Source organism: Sparus aurata, chromosome 21 (genome assembly GCF_900880675.1).
Source record: "Sparus aurata chromosome 21, fSpaAur1.1, whole genome shotgun sequence".
NCBI lineage: Eukaryota > Metazoa > Chordata > Actinopteri > Spariformes > Sparidae > Sparus > Sparus aurata.
Genome location: NC_044207.1, coordinates 23,952,195 through 23,974,687, shown reverse-complemented (window position 1 = coordinate 23,974,687; position 22,493 = coordinate 23,952,195). Strand labels below are relative to the sequence as shown.

At 41.9% G+C, this 22,493-nt stretch overlaps 3 protein-coding genes and 1 long non-coding RNA gene across 4 annotated transcripts; 1 reads left to right on the top strand and 3 right to left on the bottom strand.

Annotated features, from left to right (window-relative positions):
* Positions 1 to 3,095: 3,095 nt before the first annotated feature.
* Positions 3,096 to 12,222, bottom strand: plk3 (polo-like kinase 3 (Drosophila)). The gene is made up of 15 exons (XM_030403933.1): positions 11,856 to 12,222; positions 10,691 to 10,798; positions 10,445 to 10,561; positions 10,075 to 10,204; positions 9,867 to 9,954; positions 9,237 to 9,332; positions 8,857 to 9,055; positions 8,587 to 8,713; positions 8,220 to 8,335; positions 6,801 to 6,921; positions 6,623 to 6,706; positions 6,008 to 6,170; positions 5,640 to 5,769; positions 5,302 to 5,412; positions 3,096 to 5,154 (listed from the first exon to the last, which is right to left on the bottom strand). The coding sequence occupies exons 1-15, from the start codon at positions 12,069 to 12,071 to the stop codon at positions 4,957 to 4,959; spliced, it is 2,004 nt and encodes a 667-aa protein (XP_030259793.1). The 5' UTR covers positions 12,072 to 12,222; the 3' UTR covers positions 3,096 to 4,956.
* Positions 12,223 to 14,146: 1,924 nt separating this feature from the next.
* LOC115573050 (uncharacterized) lies at positions 14,147 to 14,630 on the top strand. Its single transcript, XR_003982208.1, has 2 exons — positions 14,147 to 14,276; positions 14,355 to 14,630. It is a non-coding gene; the product is annotated as an uncharacterized LOC115573050 (long non-coding RNA).
* On the bottom strand, positions 14,368 to 18,314 carry cacybp (calcyclin binding protein). Its single transcript, XM_030403655.1, has 6 exons — positions 18,156 to 18,314; positions 17,001 to 17,211; positions 16,807 to 16,903; positions 16,609 to 16,708; positions 16,089 to 16,183; positions 14,368 to 15,700 (listed from the first exon to the last, which is right to left on the bottom strand). The coding sequence occupies exons 1-6, from the start codon at positions 18,171 to 18,173 to the stop codon at positions 15,538 to 15,540; spliced, it is 684 nt and encodes a 227-aa protein (XP_030259515.1). The 5' UTR covers positions 18,174 to 18,314; the 3' UTR covers positions 14,368 to 15,537.
* A 689-nt stretch (positions 18,315 to 19,003) lies between these two features.
* mrps14 (mitochondrial ribosomal protein S14) lies at positions 19,004 to 21,205 on the bottom strand. The gene is made up of 3 exons (XM_030403656.1): positions 21,065 to 21,205; positions 19,655 to 19,819; positions 19,004 to 19,397 (listed from the first exon to the last, which is right to left on the bottom strand). Exons 1-3 carry the CDS (start codon positions 21,188 to 21,190, stop codon positions 19,215 to 19,217), a joined length of 474 nt encoding a protein of 157 aa, XP_030259516.1. The 5' UTR covers positions 21,191 to 21,205; the 3' UTR covers positions 19,004 to 19,214.
* Positions 21,206 to 22,493: the final 1,288 nt, after the last annotated feature.

The following is a 22,493-nucleotide window of genomic DNA, read 5'->3' as shown; positions in this document are numbered from 1 at the left end:
TTGCATCTCTGAGGTAACCAGCTGAGTGAGGCGAGTGTGTCTCGCAGCAATTAAAGATGTGTACTCAGCACGTTTTGGCCTCAGAGTCACAGCAAAGCAGCCTTGTGATCTCCTGCTGCTGCCCCAGTTTCCAGCGAGGAGGTAAGTTTGATGACATTTCACTCTCTCTCCATCTCCCTCTCTCCGTCTCTGCGGGGTTTCCGAGAGAAGCTGCCAAGTGAGCCCTGTCGATCTGTAGGCCGCTATCTTTTTGTATACACACAAACACACCAGCGCAACACAAAACAACCCACTAACAAGGCTGCATTGGCTCGCATCGCCTCCCCGACGCTGTTCACGGTTGAAAAGAACACTCCTGCATCACAACAGCAGCTGAGCGGGTGGCAGGGAGCCAGGCTGGATGTGTGTGTGCGTGCGTGCGTGCGTATTGTTGTGTGTTTGTGTGATTTTTATGTGTGCATTTGCCAAAAAAACGTGTCATTTGCTGGTTACAGATACATATATGAGTCAATGTTGTTGTGTGTGTGTGTGTGAAATCACCTGTCTATGTCCATATCCATATATTGATCTTCCATGTTTTATGTGCTTGTTTTCTGCATATTTCATCCTTCAACACTCCCACAGAATTCTGCCTGCCAATAAAACCAGTGATGGAAAGCTGTACCGATCCTTCATTTGAGCACATGCAGAGCAGCATTTTAAGAAATTTGAACAGTTTTCTATCCGTCGGGGCTGAGTCGACGGTACGTACGGGTGAAATATTCACTCGTCCTCTGTCTGCGCTTCGTGGTATTCATATCTATAAAATCTATTTACTGAGAACATAACAGAAAGAATGTGTCCCCTCTCTTTAACAGATAATACAACTAGTCGGTAAATCTGTTGTTGACGTCATACTTTATGTCTATTGTCTCGTTATCTGAAGCTGGAGTCACTCAGCTGATACTGTATGCAGATATAGGACAATAACAAAACAGTGTTTCTCTGGAACTTCTATTTTCTCTCTGCGCTTTTCCATAGAAACTGCAGATTGCTCATCTACCTTGGATTTAAGGCTCCTACTGGCTAAAGTCCGGTCACTGGAACACAAAATGAAAAAATAGGAGTCGGACACAGGCTTGCCAAACAACGAGACAAGAATGTCGTGCCCACATCTCTACAGAGACCTGTCTCCACCCTAGGTCAGACGGTGATGTCAGATGGACTCTGTGTTCACGTCATTGATGCTTGGCACTCAAACGCAGATAAGTGGATGGACAGTGTTTCCCAGATGTCCAACTTTGATTACGAATACGCCAATGATATTATGATCACCATCTAGTTAAAAATGCACTACATCCTTCTGTATATATACACACATATGAATAACTGTGTATAGGCCTATATTTCATGTTCGTGTTGCACTAAGGAGTTACAAACTTCCATTTTGTTATTCAATCGTACATTGTATAATAACTAATAAATCACCTTGAACCTTAAAATAAAAGTTATGATAATATTTTGACCTTGTGTACCAGGTTCCCCTATGTGAAAATAATGTATGTCCATAATAAGGAATGTATACAACATTATATTCTAACTGTCTTGTATGACTGGATGGTTTCACATAACACTGTTTACTAAGTGAAGTCACACTAGGCTGTACCGACAGCCACAAGCTACTGTACTTCATCCTACTGACAGGTTATTTAGTTCTTGTCATGTCTTTACCAAAACTGTCAGGAGTGATTCATATGCCCCTGACAGCATACACTGCTTAGTTAATGAAGTTAGTGTGAAATTCATTCCAAGGTGTTACTGCCCATGGCTACAGAGCAACAAGGTTTAGAAGCTTCTTTTTGTAAAGAACAGCTAGTGTCAAGCCGTATAGCTGGTTTAGGACTCAATTGTGTCGCATAAAACCTGATTACACCGGCTGACAATGGTTGCGTTGAGCATGAATGAGGTTCCTTCATGTTTTTTTTTTTCTCATATTTTTCAGAGAAGAAAAAGGCAAATTCATGTAGGATCAACCTCACCAAGAAGAGGGCATAGATGATAACACCCACAGCTACATTGCGCAGTACTGTGTCATTTTTTGGCTCTACATAAGGTGCCTCAAAGCGTCCTTGCACGCCAAGTTGCGTCATTTTTAATCTAATACAACATTTTGCATTGATAGTACACTTTCATTAGGTTACGTAATTAGGTCTTTCCAACAAACCAGGTACAGTCCTCTCAAACATACTGTATCAATTAATTGTGGGGGGTTGCTTTGTGCATTGTTGCCTGCTACAGTAACATGATAAACCATAGATTTCAGTAATGTTGTGCTCACATCCACACAATATGCTTGAGAACAAAAGGACAAAACAGGCCCAAGAGACGCAATGGAACCCGAGTCAGCCTCAGACTGAACAATGATAGACCAATTACAAGACTTCATCAGGTGAACCAAGGCCATCCTTCATTTTTAAAAATTATTTTGTAGACTTAATATACATTGTTCAATAGATCTAGTACATGTCCTTTCCTTGCAGTGTCAACCTTCTTGCCATGACATCCACAGGAGTAAAAAAAAATAAAAAAAATGGGTATAGTTTTTTTGCCAAGGACAACCAGAGTCTGGTCATGTCTTCTGAAAACAGAAGAATGTCATCTGCATAATGTTAACCGTCACTGCCTGACTATTTACAATAGATGTGAATGACACAACTAAGGATTAGCTCGTATAAAAAATAAAAATGGGGCACAGCAATAGCTCAGTTGGTAGAGTCTGTGCCATGTAACAGGATGTGTCATCACCGTAGCAACCCAGGGCTCAAATCCAACCTGTGGCCCAGTGCTGCATGTCATCCCACCCCCTTTTTCACCCAGTTTCCTGTCACTCTTCAGCGACACCAATAAGCCATGAAAAGGCAAAAAGAATAATGAACAAAAAGCAGTAAAATGCATGCACCAAATACTATATAGACCCAATATCGGCAATGCTGGAATAGTCTGGTTTCTGCTACATACCAGTTGCTTAAAATCTATGAACTCATCTCCACTCGAATGGGAGATCAAAAGTGAAAGTGCAACATGTTTCAAGGTCAAACAATAGACGGTAAATGAAGTTCATTTTCAATAAACTTTATTTTTGTCCCATTTTCCCCAAATATGTTACATTACAAAAGGTGATCGGAATTGAACATGTCCTTGTGTCAAGACCGTAACATTTACAACAACAATAAATAAAAACATGTATAAATAAAAAATAAATAAACAGGACATTATGTGCCAAAAAAATAAAGATTCTTCTCAATTGGCAGATGGCTTTCACAATGTTGGGTTTTTTGAAAACACGTAATACTTGCATTCCAGGTCACAGTTTTTAGGATACAACTCTGGGTTGAGAAAGCAATGTAAACCGATAAAGGATTACAGTACAGTACAACAGAGTACAATGGTTTTTTTCCATAGATATTACTGGGATATATATTTATGATACCAGTTGTTCTAAAAGCTTATACCAGGTAGTGAGAGTGTAGTGCTATTGGACTTACTTTTAAACTTCGCTCAAAGTACAAAAGTAAATCCCACCTGTAAAACCCATCACGAATCTTGTTTGTATCCAGCTTGACATTCACAAAAGGTTGTTATTGCACTATTCAGACATCCCTCAGAAAGGCACTTTTATCCCCCCCTCCCCCCATCCCTACCCTCATCTTCTAACCAACAGTTTTGTTTAACCAGCGCATATTTGGCACACACAAACATTCGCCTACTGTATGTGAATTTAAAAAAACTGAATCATTTTAAAAACCAACAAAACAAAAAAAGAACGCCTTTGGGTTAAAAACAAATAAAATATAACAAGAGGTGATAAAAAGGTTTTGCATTCCAGATGAAATTATATTTAAAATAAAAAAAAAAAAAAAAAAGTGCAAAATTGTGTTGCTCCCATAGCCCCTTTAGTATGCCGTGTACCACTCCTGTGAAATTTGCTTCTAAATACTAACAAAAAGAAAAAAAAAGTGACATCGGAGCAGAAGCAGTGTTGACTTTCTCTGAACCTCAGCATCACCATCGTCAAATAAGGCCAGGAATGTTATTTGTGCATGTGAGGTCAAGATCATAGTGTGATCCTATAGCTGGCTCAATTCTTACAAAAAAAGAAAAAGGAAAAAAAAAAAAAAGGAGGGAATGAAATGAATGTGTGCACCATAGTCCAAAGAGGCCAGAAACCAACCGAGGGTAGGAGGGTCTCTCTCTCTCTAATCAAACCACAGGTCTTCCCCAAAGCACCTCTGCTGTCAGATCACAGATCCAGTGCAAGTCAACGCCATAAATTACCTTGCTGCTAAAACACTTTTGGTAAAACGGAGCCTAAAAAGCATTCCAGCTGCAAGTTCACCTTTGTTCCGTTGCAAGCAAATAGGACGATTTTAGTGTTTAGATACCTTTGAGAAACCATGCCTTTATTATCGGCTGTCAGGGGAGCCTGACGGGTTGGTTGAAGGCTTTAAAAGATCCAGTCAAGAAGTGGTGGTTTTGAGTGAGTGAGAGGGTGTGATTGGGAGTTTGGGTGTTCGTTCAGGCATCTGCCTGTGAGGGATCCATCACTTCAAGCCAGGTAGGAGTCTATTATTTTAGGTATCAATACCTTCCAGGTGGATACCTTTGAGGCATAAGCTGGACAGGCACAAACCCTTGAGGCAGGTGCTGCGTCGGGCAACTTCCTGACTGCTCGGTATTCATCAAGGTCAATCAAACAAGGAATCAGCTGCCAAAGCACCAGTCCAGACAGGAAAATTTGCTCAGCTCTTCTGAGCAGCCTTCCATCTGGCAACTGAACAGGTGTCGGCTCCTCCCGGCACAGCCTTGAGAAATTATATCAACCAGTCAGGCTGCCTAAAAAGAAAAAGAGGTTAACCAGTCAGGTAGCCTCGAAGGCATCTGCCGATCAGGCAGCCTGGGAGGCACAGAGCTGTGCTCTCAGGCATCAGCGTGGTGTTGCAGCAGCTGGACCACATATCGCAGTCGGTGTCTCAGCTCTGAGGTGCAGCCCATCTCAATCAGCATGCTGAGGAGGTAAGTGCATGAGACGCGTTCCCGGCTGATGTAGGTGAGCAGGTAGGAGTCGTCAGATGACTTGCACAGGATGATCTTGGTGTGGTCTGTGTAGAAGTTCACCTGGAGAGGGTTGAAAACAAAAACAATGTAAGACAAAGAGCCATAATCTGATACAAGTGTTACCAAAATGGGAATTCAAATTTCAGACTCACAAGAGAGTCCATAACAGAGAGAAAACAAAAAAAAAATCCATGAGCCGTTTCTAACCTGCAGAGTGCCGTTGTTGAAGAGCATGACGAGTGCGTGGTCAGTTTTCACCCACTGGAGCAGCAGAGGAGGAGGACCCGAGACCTGCTCCTCACACATCAGATCTCCACCCTGAGGAGGACAGGACAGAACATCTTTGTTAAATCATTCTGCAGTTTCTATGAGACCTCTTAAAAAAAAATACAAATCTACTAAAATGTTAGTATTAGGGCTTTGTGTCATCTCAATCTATACCTTAAATTCAGTATGAAATTCAATGCATACAGTCGTTTAAGCTCAATCAAATCAGAATACTAAATCTAGAACGGCTGCCTACTAAAAATGAGAATTGCTCATACCTCCATAAGGTTCTGCTCCATGTAGTTGGCCATGAGCTCTACGATTTGCTTCTGGCTGCGAAGCTGCTCAGGTAGAGAGTTGGTGGGGAAGGTGAAGTGTTTGTTGTTGGTCAAGCAGTAGTGGACTGTCCTGTTCAGAGGGAAGGAAACATAGTTTATGAGTTACAATAGGATAAAGTGACTCCTATTGCAGTGAATCATGTTCAAACATCCTGGCAGGGGTGGCTAGCTTGTGGGAAATTGATGATTACTCATTGAACCGATACCGTTACTGAGCCGAGACTTGTCTTAAGTAATCACAAAGGTCTAAGCAAAGCAAATGTTAACACAACACCTTCAGTAAATACTGGAGCTCTGGCAGTACTTACTTGCGTTGGTTACAAAGGCTGAGATGTGTTCCCTCGTTGAAGAGCACGCCGATGCTTTGGTTCGAGAGCTGGTAGCCGAAACCATATTTGTTTGAGTAGTCGACCCATTTAGTCACCCACAGGAAGGACTGAGGCCTGGACAAACAGGGCGGGTTCCTGTTGGCTGGAGAGATAAAGATAAAAAAAAAGATCAGGATTACAGAACATACAAAAAGTCTTTAGATTTCCAATAATAAGCGAGAATTTTATGAAAAGAGACTAAGATAAAAGCTTATTAAAAAACAGGGGGGGGGGGGCTCTAGGCAACATGAGTCAGCAGATATTCACAGGATGGAAAGAGATGACGGAAGCAGAAGAAAGATCCAGTTGATCAAACTTAAATTACTCTGCATCATTCCTGATTTAAGAGGTGGTTCATGTTGGAAGACGCAGCATTTTTTTGGCACGCTGATGGCGCTTAGATTTAGAGATGTGACTCTGCATTTCCATTTATTGTAAGGAGGTTATACACATTGATCTGACTTGGCAAACATTATTATTATTATTATAATTATTATGCTGCTGGCCAAGTGTGCCTTGCAGTTTTATGGTTCTGTGTAATTTGCGCTCCCCTACCTGCAGGCATGGTTGCCAGGCAGCCGTTGAGCACCTTCACGGCTGATTCAGCGACAGCTGTGGGGGTCAGGGCGTCCTCGCACGCTGGAGAGGAGACAAGAAATAAAGTTAACACGCTGTTCACGAAAGACAAGGACGTAAAAAATGAAATGAAGTCTTCTCGGAGGGGGGCCCTTACGTTCAGTGCTGCTGGCCATGGTGCCCTTGAAGGAGCGGGAGATGGACTTCCTGGATTCCTCCTCGGCAGGAGTCTGTTCCAGAGGCGCAGAGTTGACGAGCTGACCGTTGGGAGAGGGCACCTGAGGACAGGCCGACAGATGAGTTACGACGGCAAAAATGAAAATAAGAACGCAAAACCACAGATTCGAGAGGAACTGCATGACCCAGTCTGTGAACGTGTTCTATTAATGTTTGCTCAGCTAGTAATGTTTGCTCTAGTCAGTTTCTGCTACGGCCTCAACTGCTGCTACCGCTTTTAATCTCGTGCATCTCACCGTCACTGCGCTGAAGCTACTTTTAGTACCACAGTTTCCTTACGCGTGCTTTGCAAGCGTGCTGCACATCTGATGTGTAGTTTCTGCTGTCGTTCTGACAATCTGGTGGGAAATCTGTCATGTTTATTTTGCAAACTAACTAAACCAGGTACTTTTGAAGAAAAAAAAAAAGGGAGGAGAAAGCCAGGCTTCTGCACTACAACCGGTGTTCTCTGGTTCATGCTATGATGCTGACAAAGAAATATCCACATGAAGAGCAACCGGTGGAGTTCCCATGAAGCTCTATAAATAGCAACTAGACCGCTCCGATTAGGGTTTGGCCAACTGTGCTTCCTGCAGTTGTGGCATTGAGTCACAGGTCTGATTATGAATATCTTTAAAAAAAAAAAAAAAAAAAAAAAAAAAAACACCCAACACATAATCAAGAGACGGCCTGTTGCCACATTCAAATCTCGCAGTAGATGGAGAGAAAGTGTCGGTGAGTCTGCAGTTTGACAGTTTCCCCGAGATACTAGAGAAAACTGCTCTCAGTCCAGTGTACTTCTCACTAAATATTAAAAAAAACAGCCACAGCATCTTTCCTCTGAATCTCCCTCATCCGTCTGACAGGCTGAAGGACTTCTGGGCCGACGCAGAATCACGCCGCAGTCTCGGTGAAATAAAGCTCAATAGACCGGAAAGAAAACACATTTCCAAATCCCTTTAAGAAGAAGGGGGACGACGACTGCTTTGTATAATTAAAAGCACAATCCATTGTTTGAATAATATGGCTGCCCCATATTCAGTCAGTCTAACGTGGTCTTGAAAAAGCTGGTACTTGCAATGCCATTCGAACGACTCATAATTAGACATTTAGTCACCAGATTTCCACAGCAGTGCCATTTATAAAAATATCATTAAAACTGTTTAATTGAACGCAAAGTTGTAACGGATGCCATCTGCCATTCAAATATGTCCTCTGTACCGTTTGAGGATCTTTACTGCCTTATTAGTGGCTGGATTTACACAGTTTTGTTTCAAGTAAACAAGGCCAACACTCTTTTTTTCTCCCCTCCCCCCCCGCAAAAGTAGGACACGAACAAACGAAAAAAGATGACACGTACCTCGTTTGGTCCCACAGTCTTGTAGCTGATTTGTCGGTTGATGGAACATTTAACGATGCCCGACACCAGCTTGGAAATGTCTTTGTCGTCTTTTTCCTCACAGGGAATCTTCTCCACTGTGAATAAGAAAGAAAGAAAAAAAGATTCTCACATTGTAGTCACAACAAATAGGCATTTATATGCCTACAGTAGAGCTTGGAAAAGCTTCAGGGAAAACTAGAATCCGGTTCTACTTTAAACATTATTAACGGTCGGTTCTCACGGGACAAAACCAGATTAACAAGATGGCAGGTGCCGCATAATTACATCAAATGTGTAACTAACAGATAAGCGGTTCTGCTTCGGTGCCGGTCACTGTGCTCCTTACCCTTTGGTTTCTTTTTGCCAAAGAGGCTCTTGGCCATTTTAGTGAAGAACTTCTTGGCAGGGCTGGGCGGGTGGAGCTCTGGCACCATCACACAGCTGCTGGGGGGAAGCTTATCGGGGGTGAAACCCTGGAGAGAGAAAAGGAGACAAGAGGGTGAGGAAGACTGGCGAGGGAGGGTGGCTGCACACGGATCATTGTGGGTGAACAGGGATGGTGCGTTGACGAATGAATAAAAAAGGAACTCAAGTCATCAGTGAGAGCGATTCGTACTTTGGTGAAGAACTCGTGGTTGAGGATCTGATCCAGTGAGAGTCTGTCGCTGGGGTTTTTCTGCAGGATGCCTGAGATGAGTTTCTGTGCCGCCGGTGAGAGCGAGGATGGCAAGTTGTACCGGACTTCCTTTATACACTTGTAGGTCTCCTTCAGGTCGAGGGTCTCGAAAGGAGGGTTGCCGCACATCAGTGTGTACCTGAATGGGACGAATCAAAGGCAAATGTTGGTCAAAACTCCAGATGCAGAGTAATGACTCACATTAAAACAATCTGAGCCGTCTGCTATAAAAAAAAAAATTAAGCTGTGGTGAAACCCAAAACCCGTTCCTCCAGATTCCACAAATGTTATTGTAAGACACCACTGAAGTTAGGACTCACATGACGCAGCCGAGGGACCAGACGTCCGACTCCGTGCCGTGGCCCTGTCTGTTGAGCACCTCAGGAGCCAAGTAGTTGGGAGTCCCACAGATTGTTCTAAAGAAAAAAAAAAAACACACAAACACAGGCTGGATTTAACATCAAGCGTCTCAAATTACTTTCTGTTCTGTTGACGCATCGCGCACACAAGGAAGTGGTGGGTGAAGCTTTTTTTTTTTCCCCTCTTGCCTCACTCATTCTTCTGGTATTCCACAGGAAGGCGTCAAACAGGTACTGAAACTGTTCACCGAGCGTTACATTCAACCGCCACTTGAAACCGGTTTGGTTTAGTTTGGTACTTACTGAGGGAAAGTGGTGGGAGGAAGTGTGTGATTAGTAACTGACGTAATGGTTTTAGGCTAATGTGTATTATGAAAATAGCTTAGAACTGTTATATTCAGACTCTTTGGGGGTCATGTTTATATTTATGCATTTGCTTGTCAAGTATTGATTTGGCTCTTTTTTTTTTTTACTTAAAAACTATTATTTCTACTATTCTAAAGATTTGAATATCTGTCCTGCTTTAATCAGAGCTTCTGGCTTCCTCAATTTGAAAACTACACACAAAAAAAAAGTAGTTAAAGTGCTCACTTTTTCCTCTGCTCCACTGTCTCCAGCTTGGCAGCGAGGCCGAAGTCTCCCAGCCGCAGCTCCATGTTCTCGTTGACAAAGAAGTTGCCTGAAAGAGACAAAAACATTCGTCCCGTCAGCATTCCACGCATGACATTTGCCCGCAGATTCCTGGGATGCCAGCGTGTGCGCGAACGCCACATTCCGGCCCGTATAGGCGCTCGCGTACCTAGTTTGAGGTCTCTGTGCAGGATGCCTCTGCTGTGGAGGTACTTGAGGCCAGAGATGATCTGTTTGAGGTAATAACGCACTTCCGGCTCCGTCAGCGTGTGTCTCGCCTTCCAAATGTGTGCCAGCGACTGCAGAGACAGAGCAATGAGTTTAAGTGTCAACCCCACATCCGTCACTGGGACTGTGCAACACTGCTGCACACACACCCTCTCTCACAGCAATAGCATAAGATTAGATGGGGCTGTGATTCAGGTGGGTGTCTGGGACTTTACGTCCACATTCATTAAGGCTGTTGGGTCTGCATATTTAAATCTATATCGTCTCGAGTCAATCCTGCAGCTGTGAAGACGGCTCTAGAGATTTCTCACCTTCCGACTGCAGAGCTCGAGGAATATGTAGATGTTTTCTTGGTCTTCAAAGTGATGTGAGAATTTCACCACATGCTTGTGCGACAGGGTTTTGTGGAGCTCGATCTCATTCGTGATCTGTTTGTTAGGAGGGGAAAAAAACAAAAATGTGACAATCAATATGCGTCTTCAAAACACAATCCAGGTATTGGATCGAGGGTTGTGCTCGGGCCTCTGTGCAAGACACAAACAAGCTCGGCCGTGTACCTTGTCCCTCTGGTGCGGTTTGGACACCCGGCTCTGTGGGATCACCTTCACGGCGTACATTTTGTTGGTGGAGAGGTCTGTCATCTCGTAGCATCGAGCGAAGCCACCCTGGGGGAGACAGACAAGGTTGATCGGTTAAGAAAAAGCAGCAGGTTGAAAACCTGCAATGGCCACAGTCTGCTTCAGAAGGCACGTCTCTGATCTGAGGATCAATAGCTGTACCGCCGTTCCAACAATGACTGAGCCAATGCCAATTCTCAAAGTGGGGAGGCAAAGGAAATCATTAAAGGGGGCATAAAACGCCCTGGATTACACACAAGGGTTAAATCTGCCCTGCTGCATCATTTCATAATCAATTGAGCAGCCTCTTTTGTCTCCTTGGATGCTCCCATATGCTTCCAAAAACCTACAATCGACCCCTAATGTGATGTTTACAGCTGCTTATTCATGCAGATTCACTGGATGCAATCAAGGCTACGCAGGCTTGAGGACATCAGGGATGAGGCGGACCGAGCTGCTGCATTCATTAACCGTGAAATTGACGGAGACGTTTCCAGCTCTGCGGCAGGCAGCAGAGGAAAAGAAGAAGGAAAAAAAAAAAAAAAAAGAAAGAGAGAGAGGAGAGAGGAGACTTGGCTGGCTGCCCGACGCAGCGTATCGATGACGAGCAACATGTTGATACAGTCGCTCCATTCATACATGTGTCGGAAAAATCATGAGAGCGGAGGTATGGTGTGGGAGAGGGGTCATGGCAGAGGGAGGAAGATGCGATGCCCTGATGATTTGGCCTTTAAAAATGAAATGATTCTTTTATTTATTCATTTATTTTTTTATTAAAGACTCCTGGGCTTTCATAAAGTGATGCCAATCATCTGTGCGCACAGGGAGCCGGGCACACCTTGCGCCTGATTCATTCAGCAATGACGCGCACACGGGGAGAGAGAGAGCGAGAGAGAGGAGGGGGAGACCGGCCACCACGAGGTCATTCAGTCCTCCCGCATTACTAACACACCTGGACAGCAGCTGATAATGAGTTTTAAACACGGGGAGCTTCCGTGTCAGGCTACAAAACAGCGAGTCTTTAATAAAATAAAATTTAAAAAAGCCCTGCGTCTGATCAAGAGCCCCGTGGAGAGGCGAGACACGTAACATGAAGTCTCCATACCTTTCCCAGCAGTTTCCCTTTAGTGTAGGATCTGCCCGTCTTGGAGTCTGTCACCACCTGCGCCAGCTCCGGTTTGGTCTGTTCGGGTTTGTTCCTGCTGGTTTTCACCGGCGCTGAGGACTGTTGGGGTCCGCGCTCCGGAGCAGGCTTGAATAAATCCGCATTCATGGCGTGGCACGAAATGCGCTGCGCCGCGGTGAAACAGCCGGTATCCATGTAGCGCAGCGGTGTGAAACGAGCAGTCCGTCAGCAGTTTTATATCCCTTTTTCCACTTGTGCGTGTGTGTGTGTCTGTTGTTCAGTAGTCTTTCTGCTGCGTAGCGATGCGACCACCTCGTCCGACTTTATCCATCTGGCGTGTCTGAGCACGGCGCTCCCAAGACTTTATAGGCGGGCGGTGACGTCACGGGGCGAGGGGGCGGGAGAGGGGAGGTGGCGCACTGGTGGAGAAAGTCCAGACGATTTGCTCAGAGACAGTCTCAATCAAAACAATCATGTGCGATGGAGGAAAGAAAACATGAATGAAAGTGTCCATGAAATGAAGAGAGGAGAGGAGAGGAGAGGAGAGGAGAGAGGAGGAGAGGAAAGGAGGGGAGGGGAGAGGAGAGGAGGAGAGGGTTTCCAAGGGCCCCAGACACTGATGTCATTATTTTTTTTATGTAGTTTATCTTTATTTTAAGCCTTTTTTTAAAAAAAAAAAAAAAAAGTTTTTTAACTGTTTTAAAAACTTTTTGAAACTTTGTCTTTTACTCTTACCTCTTATATTAAAGGACCGATATGTAAGAATTTGAGTTGAAAACTTAAAAATGTTGTTATCTGTATACGTATATATGAAATGTAAAAAATACATTAAGTTAAGAAACAGCAGGTTTGAAGTTAAGACGTCTGTGATTGTGTTGTGGGGAAATCTAATGCAGTTAGCATGCTAACCAGCTAGCCCCGGCACTCCGGTCCTCGAGCTCCCAGTCCGAACCACAAGCTGCACTGCGAACTGAGCTCACTAGCTAAAGGAAGCTAGTGTTGACAGCAGTTAGCAGGTTGCATATTTGTCCTGAGTGTGAATTCGACAGGTGTGTGGCCTAATGCTGTCTGTCTGTCTGTCTGTGTTGGTCTGTCACTGTTTATGGGAGATTTTCATAAAGAAATGTAAGTCTGCATTTAAAAATGTATTTCATGTTGATTCATACGGGACATAAAACATCATACTTGTGTGGTGAATATGTTTTGTTGACTAATCGAGGGATCTGCATATATGACAAATGAGCATAGTGCACCTTTAATGTCTCAGCTCCTCCATAATGTGAGCTACGCAGCCACGTTGCTGTGGCTCATTCAACACTCCCCAGGACCGGTAATGATTCACAGTTTACCACCTTCAGTCATTCATCTCTTAAAGGCCGCAACATAAACACATGTTGCAAATAAATGAACACATTAGCTGAACAGATCTAAGATGTCGTCTGCACAACACATTCAGAGCAGTAATGCAGCCCCGATCATCATGGGGATATCACAGCGGGTTATATAATTTGACTCCTCTCTGTTTACAAAACAATTATGTGACTCATAAATTATTTTGGCCCCCACGGTTCATAAAATATTTCAATGAGCCTTATTATTAATTCATCAAAACTGCTGCAAGAGACAGAAGCGAGTTTGTTATTCTACCAGAAACCTTCAGACACCCTTCAAAATAAAAGCTCAGTGTGTGGGATTCAGGTGTGATCCCCGGAGTGACCCAGGTGAACTGCTGAGCACAGCTGCCACCTGGTGGACACAACGGGCAGCTCGAAGGCTCGTGCTCTGCAGGACTTAAATGATTTAAAACTGGCATTAATTCACTAGCCTAGTTTTCACTGGGCTTCATTATTCACAAGCCTGCCGCCACAGGGCGACTCAGTTACAAATAAAAATTGGGGGGCGAGATTTTAACATCAGGAGATGCAGACGGGCCAGACGTTTTCTAGAAACCTAAGATCAAATTGGATTAGATTCAATATTTTTTTTTAGCTTTTAGTAAGCCTAACTTGAAAAAGCAAATAAGCAAATAAATGTTGAATAAAATGGCAAAGTAATGCATATTGGGTTTCTTCTGAGCCTGATGACCGCCAATTGGATACGTCCAAGACTGCAGACAGGCCGTGAATCATCAGAAACTGTGCTGCACACTGTAACCTAGGTAACCAGCGTCCTTGTTTGTTATTAAATACCACCTGGACATCTTGCTCATATCACCATGTACCTTAATGTTTGGTTAAGCATTTACGTGGCTTTTCAAAGCAGTGATCTTTTTATGGGCCGCGCTCGGTTAAATTTCAGTTCAGCTGGTCGTTGCCTTGAAAATACAACACTGACTTCTTTGTGAGCAGGGAGGTCTTTGGGAAAGTATATTTAAATGATCACTCTGAAAGCCATATGTGTGTAAGTGGTGCCAGTCAAGTCAAAAACATAAATGGTTACAACAGTAAATAAAAATACATTCTGATCTCTAAATCACAGACGAGAGGCAGAGAGGAGTCTGAAGATCTGTATTTGTGAGAACTTCATGAACAAACCTGAGGGCGAGCAACAAGACACGTCAGATGAAGACAACAACCAAAGTAAAGACAGTCAACGTAATTAAAACAAAATTTGACATGTTCACAAATGTCGGAGGGACAATCACAACAGTTGAATAGTGCGGCTGTTAATAAGGATTATAGTCGGACACCGACACGTTAAGGAATGACAAAGAATGTGTTTCAGAGCTTTACACTATGCAACAGGAATGGAATTAAAAAAAAAACAGAACCACGCAGTAACACGCAAGAATACACTGCGCTGGTGCATCAGTGGGGCTGTCTTTGCAGCTATATCTACTTGTGGAATGAAAGAAAAAGAAAGAAAAGGCTGATATGAAGACTTGAAAAGAAGTCAAAAGATGCCGATATTACCATTAGGCCTGTCACGATGACTACGTTGTCGTCACATATTCTTTACACACTCCAATTGCTATGTCTAAACATTAAGAATTCAAAGTTTACGGCTCTTTGAAAGGGTGTGCCTTCAATATCATACATGAATGTTTTCATTTCATCTATTGCATTAAATGGCAACAATAACATTTGTCGCAATCAATTTTTCTGACAGTAAATCTTCCAACAAATCGTGGCAGGCTTAATACCCATCAAAGTATTATGAGCATGACTTTGGCAAATGTACACTTGAAGACATCTTAAATATCAGCTCAGTTTGGCTGCACAGAACAATATTAAGCTGTGACTGTACAGAACAAGTCTCATGTTTCATTCACCCTGGTCCAAAATTATACTACGATCTACTGACGTACATTTATCTCAAGAAAAACAATCTAGCTTTTCAAAACAAAATAAAAGTGGCAAAAACGTTTTTTGTTTTTTTTGCCGTGTTAAGGTTGCCATCTGCTGGACAGCACACTTATGTCTGAGCAGGCATTTTCTGTGCAATCTATTGAGAGGTTTATGTTTTCTGTCTCATGACTCTCAGAATACCAGGGCCAAAAATGAGGGGCTAAGATATTAATCCCTACATTTTACGTATGATGATTTATATATGTATATATCGGACATTAGTTTCAACCCACAACATTTAATATTCAAGTCATGTCAGCTGCGTCCCTGGCGGTTTTCAGCCCGTCCTGCAGTGGAAGAGCAGTGAGTGCATTTCAGAAGTCCATCATGCCCTCCCCTCGGACTTTCTTCTCTTGGGACTCTGACCAGGCTTTGTTGATGGTTCTCTTCATCTCGTCGTCTCCCTCTGAGTAAATCTTCTTCAGCATGTTCATCAGGCCGTCGCCGGGGTCTGCGTTGTCATCGACAGCGGGTTTCCTGTTGAGGGACAAAATGAAAAACAGTTTCTACTTGTTTCTCGGAATGGTCTCATTTTTGCCCTGTATGCTTACACCCAAGGTTGCAGCATATACAGCGACACCTGGCATACAGATGTGGTACTGCGCTTCAAACACCAGTCTGACATTAGCAGGAGAATGCGCATTGGCAATGACTGGCCAGATGAGAGATTTCTTTTAACAAAGCTGCTCACAACGTTGATTATTAGCTAATGAAAACACAGTGGTATCATTAGTAGTAGTACCATTCATATGCATCATATAAGCTGTACAATTATTTGAAGGGTGCAGTGGTCTTCTGTCAATAACAATTACTTCTTTGTACAAATAACTTGCACTAAACTTTATCATTATTTCTTTGAACTTACTCTTTGTCTTTTGCCAGCTTTTCCACCTTTGTTAGGCACTCCCACTTCTTTGCTGGCTGCTTCTTGCACATGACCAGGACCATGTCTGTTTTGATCTGTTGAAGGGAGGAAAAATTGTTACAGGCGTTTTTCGAAAAGCAAACAAGACTCTGGTGCTGCTGGATCCTCAAAAAACATTTAGGAACTGTTGAAGAGAACCGAAGTCAATAAGTAGGGTCGGATACCATTTCAATACCTATAACCGTACTGAATGGTACAAACACTAGCCATCCGTACTTTATAAAACCTTTATAAAAAGGCTAAAAAAAAAAGTTTCCAAGTCGTAATGCGCTATAACAAAACTATCAAGCTTCAGAAATCGATTGAAGATGCTGTGCCATTTTCTGCTTCTTATTTTGACCTGTAGGAAATTAAACTTACTGCCTCAGTCAGTTAATGTACTACCACCAGCAAATAACTCACATGCACATGTCTATCAAAAACATTTAATTCCTACACTGATGAAAAAGCTTTATTTCACCTTTTTATAGCTCTCCTTTTCATCGATTGGGTATAGCAGGTTGAGGACTGTCATCTGATGGTTTTTCCCACCTAGATCCTTTACTAACACAGAGAAGGACCTACAAAAGAAAGAATGAGCAAATACAGTGGTATGGTTATTCACATGAGGAATAATAAACACTGTGTATATATGTATGTATGTTGATGACGAGCTTACCCTTCTGTAAAGTTGACCTCCACGTTCTCTGATGGAATTGTGTGCACATCCTTCAACGTGAGGTAAATTTTGACAAATTTCTCTGACTGGTCCCAAGCTGCACAGAAGAGGCAAAAGTGTGAACGGGTTGCAAATACGTCTTCCTCTGCGCTCTCACAAATGACCGGCAGTCTTTGGAAACAATGGTACCATACCGTAGTTGGTGATCTTGACTGTGTATGTTGCTTTAGAGGCAGCAGATGGGTCTGCCGCTCTTCTGGCTTGCTGCTCCTTCTGTTGGCGTTTGACTGAAAGCTCCTTCTCCACCTTCTTTTGCTCCTGCTTCAGCAACTCCTGCACTCTTTTCCTCTCTGCCTTCTCCAAGAGGGAGCCCAGCTCCTGCAAATCTGCCTCCAGCTGGTTGATCTGTATTGAAGAAAGAATTAGACTGTGGAGAAATGCGCGTTCCTGAATTTACTGACACTGCCAAGAAGCTTGGCATGTCTCTCTGTTTGTCACTGGGTCACATGGCACTGAACCTGTTGACAATGGTGAATTTTCTTAATTAACATTCATATAAAATGCTGTGTGTTAAAGTGTCTCTTATTTGTCCCCTTTAGTACTACAATTCGGCATTGGTTTGGAGTCACTGGGTCACATGAAATGGAAGCTATTGAAAAAAACGAAATTTTTATTAAAAAACCCCAACACATAACACATCAGCAAAAGACGCCGCTGGGTGTCTGCGGAGTGAATGTCTGTCCAGTATCCAACCTTAAACTAACTTGACCCCAGTAGGTAACTGGAGGTCTTTGCTCATCATGCGATGTTAACATAACGTTTCAGCTTCATTGAACCTTGGTCCCTATGCTTAAGTTACTCAATAGGCTACATCTTTGCCACACTCCAACCCTTGCTTCAATTTAAGCCGTATATGACATAAAATCTGTCGATTCACATCTCTATGCCATGATTACAAATAATGACCGCCGACATTAGCTAGCATTAGTTACACACTGCCTAGATGTTCTAGTATGTTCTAGCTAGCTGGCTGGCTGGCTACGGTTACTGACATAACGTTACCGCCACACACGAGTGGGCCTTGTATAATATTTGTATTTATATTTAGAATATTTTATAATACGCTTTTTAAGTTTGATTTAAAATGAAGATAGATACTTTTTGAAAGTACAGATAAAAATAACAGACACTGCTAACAACATCTTTTCGCTGTGGCATGCTAGCTAGCAAAGTTAACTCATGTTAGCTAACATAGCGTTGCTCTTACTGGTAGTTTTTAAGGCTAATGCCATAAACCCAAGTTCTGCTCCGACAATCTGCACTAAACTGAATAAGAACACGGTGTTTACCTGCTCGGTTAAATCCATTGGGGATTTGTATTTATCAGTTATTGTAAGCTGGGTTCAGAGATGTGTTTCTTCACTCTTCTCTGCCCTCACAGTCTGCGGGTTGTTTCTTCTTCTTTACTATGGGTGGTGTACGGAGAGCCAGCATACAGGCGCATCACCGCCACATACCGGTAGGAAGTGTGAACAGCCATACAATGTAAACATTTCAATTAATTGTTATACATACAGTGTATTTATGAACTATGAGCTAATAACTTGAATCCGTACATTTTCGACAGTAGGTAACAACTCAACTTGATTTTGGTTACCTCAGATCAGTCTTTAGTAGTCCACCCTAACTCTTTCGAAAAGTGCAAGTAACTAAAAATCAGAATTTCCAAACCTTCCTAAACATCACATTCACTGAGTGTCAAGGAATCTTTAGGCTTAGTTATCCCAAGATCAAGGACCCAACAGGCATACTTTAAGACGTGAAGCGAGGATAATTAATAGCACTATTGATGACCCATATCCACTTGTCTTCTTTCAAAAACTATCAAGGCCTTGACCTTTTCCTCACAGATTCTCAAACTTCCCAAGATTTCAAGAACAAACCATAAACAACCACATAATAAATTTGAAAGGGAAGTTATTCAAATGCATTGTTTAACTTTGTACTTTCTAACCATGCAAAGATAAAATATTGCAGCTTTCATATAGCGGATTCTTTGGTCTATCAACACTTTCACCTTCTTAACGTGGAGGATATAAATTTTTTTCTTGACCATATTTATATCAAAATACTATAAAACATTGCTACTTTGTGTTTCAACTATTACATGTGAAAAACAACTAAGACACTGGTGAAAAAAGGTTTATAATATACAACATTTATTCATAGATTTCTGACTATAGTAAGTTACATGGAAGTTTTTTTCTGACAAGGAGTCACATTAATAGTTTTGAATGTTATGCTTTTTGTTGTTCATAAGAAAAGAAAACATAAATATATCGGCATATTGACTGTGGACGTCCTGTTCGTCTGATCGATGTTTCATAGCCCACTGCAGCGTACAATGATCACCACCTCGCCCTGAGTACACCAGACATCTGGTTGTGGTCAGCCAAGTGACGGAAGACAATCCGACTCAGTCTCCACCTGCGCTTCACTCCACGAGGCCTGGAGGTCAGCACACACCTGTTGCGTATCCTCACAGGGCAGCTGTCCCTGGGTAACGCCGCAATTTCTTTATCCGCCAACTCCTGCAAAAAATATTAAACAAACAAATAATAATTGGCATTTAAAATGATTTGGAATCACCAGAGTTGTTGTGAATCATATCCCTTAAATATACATACAATACACTCTGAACCGTTAATTAGGATGACAGAAATTAATGGAAGTGCAACATAATATAAGATCACATAATCACAATCTGATTCTGGTGAAATCTAATAAATGACAAGACTAACTTAAGTTCTATGACACACGGAGGAAAAAGTGGAATATTACATCATACCTGAAGCTCTTTAGGCAGGATGGTGTTCTTCCTCAGCGCATTGATCCGGAGCCTCTCATCAGCGTAATCGAAGGCCATCTGTCTCCTCTTGACGTCCCTCAGCATCCTCCAGTCAACGTAGTAACTCCTCACCTGCTCCACCGCGCCCCAGCAGCTCCTCAGGGCCTGCGCACAATGTTCCAGTGATTGTCATTACTTGACAGCTAATATTATGCCCCAGTGTACACAGAGAGTTAATGCTTCCCACTGAATTTCTTCCAAGATCTGAGCCTGATGTTAAAGACTGTTCTTTAAGTATTTTTTCAGATAGTAGGTTGAAAACACAGGTGATGTTCATATTCAGACATACATTTACATTGGGGTTATTTGAGGACAAACGTACCAAATTTTAGGAAAACTAAAATATCCCAAACAGCATTTTTTTCTGGTGAATCATCCACAGTGCTATGGATAAGTAGGGTCAGTATGGTCTTAAGGACTCAATCAACCCCCTTTTAGTGGCAGTTTCTCCCCTATTCTGCTCTCTAGCTATCAAATACAACCAATATTGATGGAGACAAAATAAAGAAATGAGAAGAACCTGCTATTTGTCTGCTATTTATTGAGAGACATTATAGGATGAAACAGCTCTTGGAAACAGACAGAATCCCTTGATTCGTATGCTATCATTTGTTTTTGTAGTTTTTTTGTAGACTGCAAGGTTCAAGAGAAACAGGGAGCTCGTACATTTGCTTTATCTACATAATAATACCATGATGACCACTGGATGACAAAGTTCCTTACCAGCATAATCTCCTCTGTGCTGTCAGAGGACAATGAGATTGTTCAAACTGAGATCATGCAAAGAGGCAGCTCATTGTAAGAAGTACAACTTTTAGCCTTCTTATGGATTAGATACTAAATCAAACATTTTTGAACACCCCTGGTTTATACATGTCTTTCTGAGTTAACATTTCGATAAATCAGTAATTTGTGGGATTGAGAGTGTCTGAATTATTTGACAGCATGTGTCTCTGTCATTCACCTGACCTGCAAAAACGGACTGATGTGAAGACTCAGGAAGACTCACTGATGTGGTTGTCACAGGTGAGAAAGGATTTTAGGACAGTTAGCTCAACAAAAAATTGTTTACTAATAATAATACTTAAGATACCACAGCTAAAAACTAGTGACACGCGTCTCAATTGTAAACCGAACCAGCATTTACGGTAAATACACAGACAGATACTAAGCATCAACACATCTTAGCAGGCTAACTAGCATTAGCTACGATGCTAACGTAGGAGAGCTAGTAAGTTGACTAGCTAATTCTGAATACGTCGCGTTCTCTGTGCTCCGTCAGAGATGTGCGACACGATCTCAAAGTAAACACTTTAAATTAAACCACATACGTTATCAAAAGTAAGTTACCTGCTTTGGGGCGCAGACAGAGGAATAAAGGGCATTAAACCCTAGACATGCTATCCTGTGGGCCGCCATGTTGAATACTGTGTTGTGCAAAACCACCGAGAGAGGATGAGACAACACTGGAAACATCGCCCCCTGTCGGCCTGGAGGAGATGATACATGGAGGCGATGGAAGCAAACTCTGAAGTAATGGAAGTCAATACCATCCGCCTTTTATAAGTTACAGTCATCTTGATAGAACTTAAAAGGCATCTAGGCATTTATATTTACATTTAACATTTAAATTTGTATCTCCATTTAGTAATGCTAGTATTTTTTTTAAATACTGTACATACCGTGCCTGGACCTGTTTACACTCTATTTATATACTGTAAATACTGTAAATCTTTTTATACTCTGCTGCACTATTTATTCAGAACACACTTGCACTTTACTGCTTCTTTTAGCACTTCTGGTTAGATGCTAACTACATCGTTGTCTCTGCGCTTGTTCTGTGCACAATGACAATAAAGTTGAATCTAATCTAATCTAGATTTAACATTTAACATTAAGATTTAAACGCGATATCTAGATTTAACATTTAGATGTTACATTTAGATTGTAATGTAATATTTTGATTATTATTTAACATTTAGATTTAACATTTAGATTTAGATCAGACATTTATACTTTGATTTTAATATATAGATCTAAAAAATTACATTTACAGTTGACATTTACATATAAACATCATATTAAGATCAAACATTTTAACATTCGTTAAACATTTACATTCAACATTTAACATTGAGATATAACAATTACCATTCAGATTTAACAATTAATTTTTGGATTTAAAGTTGTGGCCTGTAACTACTTTTTTGTTATATTCGCTAAAATTGTCATTATGATCTGACAGTTGAATAAAATACTGATCAGTAATTTGCTTTGCAATAATCCACCGCTCCGAATCAACACAACCAATCAGAGCCAAGGGGCGTGTCTGAGAAGTGTCAATCATGACCTACTGATTAGCAAAAGTGTTTTTCAAGTGACCGGGCAATTATAATAACGTTAGTTTGTTTTCAGTACACTCTGAAGTGGTTGAATTAGTTTTGAGAAATAACGTTACTCATGCTTCAGAAAGGCAGCATGGCAAAAATGTTGCACCAGTTAATGATTACCTGGTAACTCAGTTTACTGCCATGTGAGGAATATTGTTAGTTACTTGGGATATCTACAGTGACTGGGCATGAGGCACTGCTCATTTTAATTTAGCTGTAATGATCAGAAATAGAAGCCAGAGGTAAAGTTGATTATATCTGTAGTAACATGTATAAACAATTGGACAGTGCAACACCAGCTTTACCTTGCCCCTTTGACTCGATGTACAGTCTATTCAAGGGTGAAACTTTAATTTTTGGACCCTTGCAGTACTGCCTACAGACCAACA

Coding starts and splice junctions, on each gene's coding strand:
- plk3 (XM_030403933.1), bottom strand. CDS start 12,071: ATGGATACCGGCTGTTTCACCGCGGCGCAGCGCATTTCGTGCCACGCC. Junction 10,799..11,855: donor AAGGGAAACTGCTGGGAAAG/GTATGGAGACTT, acceptor TGTCTCCCCCAG/GGTGGCTTCGCTCGATGCTA. Junction 10,205..10,444: donor TCGAGCTCTGCAGTCGGAAG/GTGAGAAATCTC, acceptor CTGTCTCTGCAG/TCGCTGGCACACATTTGGAA.
- cacybp (XM_030403655.1), bottom strand. Junction 16,184..16,608: donor AAAAGGAGAGCTATAAAAAG/GTGAAATAAAGC, acceptor TCCCTTCAACAG/ATCAAAACAGACATGGTCCT. Junction 15,701..16,088: donor AAGCTGGCAAAAGACAAAGA/GTAAGTTCAAAG, acceptor GTCCCTCAACAG/GAAACCCGCTGTCGATGACA.
- mrps14 (XM_030403656.1), bottom strand. CDS start 21,190: ATGTTTCCAGTGTTGTCTCATCCTCTCTCGGTGGTTTTGCACAACACA. Junction 19,820..21,064: donor CTGTCTGCGCCCCAAAGCAG/GTAACTTACTTT, acceptor CATTGTGCGCAG/GCCCTGAGGAGCTGCTGGGG. Junction 19,398..19,654: donor TCCTGCCTAAAGAGCTTCAG/GTATGATGTAAT, acceptor TATTTTTTGCAG/GAGTTGGCGGATAAAGAAAT.